Source organism: Phyllopteryx taeniolatus, chromosome 10 (assembly GCF_024500385.1).
Source record: "Phyllopteryx taeniolatus isolate TA_2022b chromosome 10, UOR_Ptae_1.2, whole genome shotgun sequence".
Lineage (NCBI taxonomy): Eukaryota > Metazoa > Chordata > Actinopteri > Syngnathiformes > Syngnathidae > Phyllopteryx > Phyllopteryx taeniolatus.
In genome coordinates this window covers 8649195-8658010 of record NC_084511.1, presented here as the reverse complement: position 1 = coordinate 8658010, position 8816 = coordinate 8649195, and the positions used below count along the sequence as shown (strand labels likewise).

Below are 8816 nucleotides of genomic sequence, written 5' to 3'. Positions count from 1 at the left end.
TTTGTGCAGAAAACAATCACACAAACCTTTTAAAATCACAAACATTATGCTAGTAACATGTTCGAAGCCCACAGCCACAGTTTATCAGCAATTTAGCTACTAATAACCATGAACTCTATTTCTAATGTTAGCTACCATACCGACTCGTCCGTACTATATAGCCATTGGTCACATTTCTTTATCATTTTATGACGACCTGCGAATTACATTGAATAAAAATAAACACTTATACCAGTACTTCCTGTCTCATCATCATCATATCCGGGGGCATTAGCTGTCACTCAAAATGAATTAGCCAATGAGGATGTCAAAAAGTGGACAAAATTAGTAAAAATAGTCACTTGTGTTGAAAAATAGCAGTAAATGTGTTCTCAATCCCCAGGGGGTGGAATGGAACCCTGGCGGGCCAGTTCTGGCCCATGGCCCGTACGGCTGACAAACCTGACATCATGTGTGATGCACTGAATTTTTGCATCTGTTTTGGCTTTTGTAAATGACAATTATTAAAAAAGTATGAACAAATACTTTCTTGACAAAGTGCATAATATTATATTGCTTTTTGCATTATATTTTTGAACATATTGAGTGTGTGTAAATGTTTCCAAAATGGTAATATCATATGATATGGTAGGTTGTATCATGCTTTTCTGACACTTTCAGAAAATGGCATGGACTTCTGCAGAGGACAGTGAAAGTGCTTGTGAAACCAGGAAGACTGCACTGAATATGGTTGTGTAACTTGTATAATAACGTACAGAAGACAGGATAATTGATTAATTTTCATTTAAAAAAAATAACGGTTTCTCAACAGTTTCTGGTTTTAAATGACTTATTTTTAAATTTATTTATCTATTTTTTACACAACCTCTCTGGCATTTAAATACACACGTTCGCCTGGTAAAGATGCCGTGAGTACAAAAACACAAGAGCAAGATTATATAAACTGAGGTACAGTATTTTTTTCCTATCCCAGTGAGGTGTTGTTATTGTACCATAATTAATTGACCACAATAAACACCGAGCCTTTGAATAAAATAAGAAACTGTGAAAAATACAGCTCTCGATAAGGAAGCACAACAGAAGTCATCCGGCACAGTCGTTTCCAAGGCTTGAACCCACGCGACCGCTGTCCCCCGGGTTAAGAGTTGGGTGCACCAACCGATGGGCTAAGAACCCAGTACGCTAAGCCAGAAACCGGCACAATTCAGAGGAGTGGAATTAAAGACCAACATTTTACACAGCACACTCCAAAATAGTATACAAAGTATATCATGATCCAAACTCACAACTCTGTATTGAACATAGTTTTTTTTAAATGGAACATGAGAGTTTTATATTGCTGTCAAACCTCGCGGTAAAATCTGAAGCACTTCCCGAAGCAGTCACGTGGTACAAGCAGCCAGCGAGGCTTCAGATGTCAATTTCCGGCTCTTTCACTACATGAAGCAAGCCTCGATAGACAGACGCTTTACTGTAAAAGGCGGTAATCGTGTATGTGAATGTATTCATTTGTGGTGTTATTGAGGCAGACAAGAACATGAAGCATTCTTAATTTCCTTCTACAAAACATTTTATTCCCACTGACTTAGAATCATATTGTCACACATAAATGTGGTGAAAAATATTTTAGTATGCATGTGCAACAAATATCGTATGACAATTAAAGGCACTTCAAAATTAATTTGAACAATTCAACAGTAAATTCCTACGATTAAATACCGTTCAAAATAAAACGGGTCTTTGAACATTTCTACACTGTAAATTCATATGATTATATAACAATTGAAATAAAACAGGGCTTCTGAACAATTCAACACTAAATTCAGATGATTAAATAACGATCGAAATCAAACAGCTCTTTCGAACAGTTCAACATTAAATTAATATGATTAAATAATGAAAACAGCTCTTGAGCATTTGTCATTGTACTCCTATGGTATCATAACAATAATGTGGAGCCTTTTTTAATCCATTTAATTCTGCTTGCTAATTACAAAATTCATGGCTGAAAATCATTTTGTCTGTAAACTATAACAAAACAGACTGTCAAAACTCAACTGTAGTCTTGTGTGTTATCAGTCAAACAGTTCAAAGAGACTTCTGGGGTGGGTGGAAGCCTGTGTTGTGCAAAAAAACAAAAACAAGAGGCATATTAAAGTCACACTGTCAGCCATATTACACAGGGTTATCTAGTGACCTATGCATGTTGATTTAATGGAGATTGGTTTTACCAGCATGGATGAAGAATCACTTTCGGATTCATCAGACTTTGCTTCCTCTTGCTCTGCTAAGTCATCCTTGATCAGCGGTAGTCTGCGGACATACAAGAATACAACCAAAGATGATAATTCTGGCGTGAGACAATATTCGTATTTTGTGAGCGTTTTGCCAAATCCTCTTACAAGGTGTTCGGTTCTTTGTGATCTGCTGTGGAGCTCAATCTCTCGGTGGGAATCACATCTGGCATCTGTGATCTGAAATGCGTGAGACGCTCAAATGAACACCAAGATGCATGTTTACACGAGCAGAAATGTTTTGTGATCTGTAAAAACTCTATTGGGACATCTTAGAGCCATTTGTGGCACGTGTATATACACGTGTGTGTGTGTGTATATGTATGTATATACACAAACACAGCAGATTTAATTTTTTTGTAACCTTGGCCAGATCTGTGCTTTGCCGCAATTCTGTCCCTGAGCTCTTCAGGCAGTTCCTTTGACCTCATGATTCTCATTTGCTCTGACATCCACGGTGAGCTGTAAGGTCTGATATAGAAGGTGTGTGGCTTTCCTCATCAAGTCCCATCAGTATAATCAAACACAGCTGGACTCCAATGAAGGTGTACAACAATCTCAAGGATGATCAGAAGAAATGGACAGCACCCATGTTAAATATATGAGTGTCACAGCAAAGGGTCTGAATACTTATGGCTGTGTGATATTTCAGTTTTTCTTTTTTTAACTGTAAAAAAAGACTATATACTGCAAATATAAACATCCAGACTTTCAATATAGTTGTAATTCAAACACCATTTGCCTGATTTGGATGTAAATACCCTCAACATAAACTTTAAAGTCATCAGTTAAAGCACATCCTGTTCATTTCATTTCAAATCCATTGTGGTGGTGTTTAGAGCTAAAAAGATGAGAACTGTGTCAATGTCCCAATATTTATGGACCTTACTGGAGGTAAAATAAGGCCTTGGTGCCTGGCTAGTTCCAAAACTGAAAATTACAAATAGCTCTGCACTGGCTTGTAACTTCCAATGTGGGTTTACAACATCAGAAACAATTATGAGATTTAAAAAAATAAATAAATACATAATAATAATAAAATAAAAAACACACACCCAGAAGAGAATTCATCCTCAGACTCCGGTTGAGTTATACCGCTGCCAACATCCGATTCCAAGATGACGACATTCCTGGACCCAACATTAGTGTGCGGCTGCTTCTGGGCAGTTGAGGTGAGGGTCGGGGTGGGTAGACCACTGTGGACACTGCTGCTGTCCAACCAGGATTCTTTCCTGGAGGTGGCCCGTGAACCTGAATAAGGCACAAGCCAGACCCCAACCCACCTGTGTCTCTTTGTTCATCTGGCTTTTGCTAAGATACATTTTCAAGCCTTTATAGCACATTTGCATAATATTCAAAAAATTCCCCAATTTGAAGCACTTTAAATTACAATAAAGTAAACCAACTACTGATGAGTTCAAACAGGTGCTATTAATACAGGTAGTAATGAGTGGAGGACAGAGGAGCCTCTTAAAGAAGACGTTACAGGTCTGTGAGAGCCAGAAATCTTGCTTGTTTGTAGGTGACCAAATACTTATTTTTCCACCATAATTTGCTAATAAATTCTTTAAAAATCAGACTGTGATTTTCTGGATTTTTCCCCCCTCCTTTTGTCTCTCATGGGTGAGATATACCCATGATGAAAATTACAGGCCTCTCTTATCTTTCTAAGAAGGAGAACTTGCACTATTGGTGGCTGACTAAATACTTTTTTGCCCCACTGTATACATGATGAGTGAGCTGAATGGTAGTTAGCGTTTATTTTTATTTATTTTTTTAAATCTAAAATGGTAATCTCTAGCAAACTAATGCTAATTGCAAATGCTAACTGTTTAGTGAAGGCTGATTTTGTCGTCTCAAATTCTGTAAAGAGTTTATACCATACACTCAGTATCAACACATGCAGGTTAAGGATAGAAGTCCAGCTCTCAAAAATGAAATACATTTTTTTGGGGGTCAATTACTCAATTTCTATCCATCATCCATTTTCAACTGGTCGCCAGTCACTCGCAGGGCACATATAGACACGGACAACCATTCGCACTCACATTCACACAGTCACTGAGTTGGTACAGAACCCACGCTGCCCGCACCAAAGTCAGGCGAGTGTACCACTACACCATCAGTGATCACAATATCTATAGGATAATCAATTCTAAAAAGATTTGAGTGTGACAGCTCTACAATCAATATTATTGTTGTCTAACCTCGAGCAGTGGTCTTCTGGCGTTTGGTGACCGGGATGGTTTGTGGACTGACGGCTTCAACTCTGTCCCCCAACTTGGCAGCGGTGCCCTCCAGGGACCGCCAATACATGCTGACTGATTGCCAGGAGAGGGCAGCAGTGGGACACTGGGATTTCAGGTAAGTGGCTCTTAGAGGCAAAAGAACAGAACCTTTGTTATCGATTACGCTATTGCTGCTAAATCGACCACAAAAATTGGTCACCAACAAAAGTTCCTTTTCATCCACTTTTTTCCCTCTTTTTGCGGGGCTGATTATTATGAAATACTTTTTTCCCCAAATCTTGGCAGATCAACAACCTAGCTCATCCGACGCCCATATTCAAGTCCTCTGCTCCATTGCCAAGAAGCTATCACTTCTCGATCTATTACACCAGGAGATTAAGGAGCTCAAAACCAGCTTGGAGTTCAACGCACCAGCAAGACAAAGAGCTGCAGGAAGACAATGCCGAAGTTCATTCAGCCATGAAACCAAGACAATAGCGGTAGAAGTTCTCAAGAGCGAAAACAAGAAAATCAAAGAAGCAATGCTGGACTTACAGTCAAGAAGCAAGCGGGATAACCATCTTTTCCGGCATTTCCAAGAGTACACCTGATAATCCAGAGGGTCAAGTAAAAAAACTTGAGAATGAAAATCCCAAAGGAGATACTCGCCAACATTACCTTCCACAGAGTACACAGACTAGGAGGACTGCGAGGAGGGAATCCTCCCTGTCCAATCATCGCTACATTCGAACACTCACAGCAGAAAGTCTTTGCAATGTCGAAAAGACAGGAGCTGAAGGGTACACAGTTTGGGCTGAATGACCAGTCTCCACTCGAAATCACTGAACAAGGCAAAGTATTGTACAGTCTAATGAAGAATTACTGGTAACAAGGAAAAACGCACCTCACTGGTTGTGGAGAAACTATACATAGACGGTCAACTGTTTTGCGATTCCAAAGTTACTCCTTGGCTCTTCTAATAGGCGAGTATTCCTTCCAAGTTTGCTCGAATATTTGGTATATAGTGGAGAAAACCATGTAATAATTTGTTTTGGGAAAAAAAAAAAAAGGGAATCACGCTGGTCCTATTGCACACTCAACTCACTGACATGGGACATTGCCCTTGCTTTCTTTTTCTCTCTCTCTATTGTACTTCCTTTTCCCTTCTTTAAGGCAACAAGACCAAAATTGACACCTTTCCCAGGTCAGTAGTCAACCTTATATCATTTAGCACTTTGATAAGACTAGATTCTGTACTGCGATGAGTTCGTAAAACTGACAGAAATTTCTCAAAAAGTCCATTTAAGTTAAAAAAAATTGCTGAGTTGATTAAAAATAACTCAAGAATCTTGGCTAGGAAAAGGTGTTTTGCTGAGCCTGCAAGATTGATTTTATCTGCTGAGCCGTAGTCATCAGTTCCTGCGTTGATTGGCTGTTAGCATAATCAGCATCTTTGGTAGAAAAGTGATGGCTGATGTTATATTCCTCTAAAACCGCAATGGTTTCTTAACAAATTAGACATACAGCCTTTGACTGGACTTCAGTGAAATGGTATTTAGTAGTCCATTCTATATTCAACACTCGGCACTCACTGTCGACTTTTCTTTTCTTTGGCCCACTCATGGTTGAAGAAGGGTTCAGAGCAGTAGCAGAGTAAAAACAGAACAGCCAAAGTCAAGTCAATGTATCACTGTACCTACTGCGCTACCTGGTGGAACTACTGGGCATTACAGGACAACATGGTGAAACCACTCGGCATTGCAGGAAAAGGTCAAATGAATGTAGTCATGATTTTGATATGATTTGGGAGATTGTGTACCAATCTTTGGTTGGCCTGATGTGGCCCGCGGGCTGTATTGTGCCTAGCCCTGATCTAGGCTAACTATTGTTCTGCTTTGGTTCGCACCCCTATTCCCTTTGTCCGTTCTGTCACTCGATCTGTCCCCCTCCGTCCAGCTGCATTTTCAATAAACATCAGAATAAATAAATAAATTAAAAAAATAATCAGAGGGAGTATTTCAAACGTCCCTGCTGCACAGCGAAACTGTTTCAGCAGAAAAGGCATACAGATCCACCATTCTGCATGGCCATGCAACCGAACAGGACAGGTTAAAAAAATGTAAATGTTGAAATATCTATTGGATATGGATTCTAAAAAGACTGATCGTGGCAGCCCTACTGCCAAGGTTTGAGAATAAAAAAAAAAATCCAATTATTTGATGAATTGTTTCAGTCCTACTTGTAATACATGCACATTAGCATTAATTTCTATTATTTTTTATTTCTAAAATATATCTGAGCACAATGACACACCACAGTGACTGCGGAAATGTGTGTGTGTGGATGAAACCTCACAACTGGGTCTTGTCCTGTTGCAGTAGCTTAAAGCTGAACTCGCTAAGGATCTCCAAGAATGCCACATTGGGGTGTTGCTCTTCCCTTTCCTGCGATGCTCGGAAGGCAAAACGTATGCCATCCCTGATTGGGGAGGGTGGGGGGAAAACACACACCCCAACCACATGAATTCGCACTCATCACCATGTTTAAATAAGTGCAAGCTTGACAATGCTGTTTGCTGTTGTTGCTGTGTGTGTTTTACTCACATGTGCAGAGATACCAGTGGTTTGCGAGCACGTTCAAGGTTATTGCCGAAACTCATGGCGAGCTTCCTGGCCAAATGTCTGATCTCGTCAATATTCCTCATGCTGACCTCCTCTGTCAGCATCTCTGAAAACAGCTGGATTCAACATCGATGATCAAAATCATCAAACGATTGATAACATTTTCGACGCTACAGTCTCGTCATACGATCCATTAAAGACAAAGTGAAATCGGTTTTACGGTCAGTTAACCACTTTCACACTGCCTGTAAAATGGCAGGATTTTTCCCAGAGGTAGAATCAGCGATATGACAGCAGTAGGTCGCCACCTGTGTGTAATAGAATTCCCAATGCCGAGATCTGACACTCACTTGTCCCATGCTGCAGCAAACTTATCCTCTTTTATTGTCATGCATATATCTTTACATGGAATTATACCTCTTGACCATTTAATGTTTTTAAATAAACACATTTTCAAGACGTAATTGTGTATGTTGAGTTTTGTTAGGACCATGCTGAGCAATAGCTGTAGAGCATGCATGCATGGCGTACCTGCTGCATACTCAGGCATAGAGCTCTGGCGCTCAAAATAGGATTGATGAGCTTCGTCTTCATTATGGTCTCTTTGATGATGTCACCAAAGTCCTTAAAGCACTGGGGAAAAACAGGAAAAACTTCAGCGCTGACAGTTGTACCACTTATAACTAATTATTACAAGAACAAGAGACTGCTCAGTAGAGCCCAGACCTCCAACAGGCATAAAGTCAGAATCAGAATAATCTTTATTTGCCAAGTATGTCAAAAACACAAGGAATTTGTCTCCGGTAGTTGGAGCTGCTCTAGTACGACAACAGACACTCAATTGACTGAATACTTTTGAGACAAAAACATAAAAACACACTGAGCAATAAAAGATTACCAGTAATGTGGTAAAGCCGGTACAATTTTTATTTTATGTATTTTTTTACAATTGTGCAAAATAATGCAGAGTCCTCTCGTAATTAGAGCAGTTTGAAATTACTAATAGAACAATAGTCTGGTGCAGTGACCATTCTGCAAATGGCGTAGAGACTTCAAGAAGTTTATGCAGTTTAAAGTGACTAGTGGTGCGATAATCTGGGACAATATGTCAATTGTGCAAATGGTGCAGATACTTCTCAAGCACATGAGTGGCCAGTATTGGTCAGCAACATATGCAAGTAGTGCAGGGTGGCGTGACGACTACAGTGAGTGCATGAATAATGTATAATTGCCCCGACAGAGCTGTGACAACAATCTCAAGACAAAATTGCCAGCATGTTACAATGGAATTGTAAGTTAACTGCTTAAGAAGTTAATGGCAACAGGGAAGAAGCTGTTGGAATGTCTGGTTGTTTTAGTATCCATTGATCGATAGCACCTACCTGAGGTAAGGAGCCTGGTAAGGTGTTTGTTGATTTATGTTTTCATAATATCTTTATGACATCATCAAAGTGTGGCTTCTTAACAACACGAACATTATTTTGGAAGAACACTTATCCATAATGAGAATCACAAAATGATTAATTCAAAACTAAACAGAACGTTACAAACAAAAAACCCAATCCTTTGAAACGTCCTTAGAGGAGACAGTGTGGCTTCTTTTCTGAGAACTTTAGCGAAGCACGAGGAATGACTGACACTGATTCACATCCGTTCACCGGCTTTCAACAACT

General features: G+C 39.6%; 1 protein-coding gene across 4 annotated transcripts in view; it reads right to left on the bottom strand.

Annotated features, from left to right (window-relative positions):
- Nucleotides 1–1558: 1558 nt before the first annotated feature.
- Nucleotides 1559–8816, bottom strand: part of LOC133484398 (cohesin subunit SA-1) — a 27284-nt gene continuing 20026 nt past the window's right edge. For all 4 annotated transcript variants that reach the window (XM_061786879.1, XM_061786882.1, XM_061786880.1 and 1 more), the window contains 8 exons: nt 7675–7776; nt 7126–7259; nt 6878–7000; nt 4502–4668; nt 3350–3545; nt 2403–2474; nt 2232–2313; nt 1559–2117 (listed from right to left, as the gene is read on the bottom strand). In XM_061786879.1, coding sequence (XP_061642863.1) covers nt 2076–2117; nt 2232–2313; nt 2403–2474; nt 3350–3545; nt 4502–4668; nt 6878–7000; nt 7126–7259; nt 7675–7776 — 918 coding nt within the window. In that variant the 3' untranslated portion in view covers nt 1559–2075. The remainder of the gene's footprint in view (nt 2118–2231; nt 2314–2402; nt 2475–3349; nt 3546–4501; nt 4669–6877; nt 7001–7125; nt 7260–7674; nt 7777–8816) is intronic.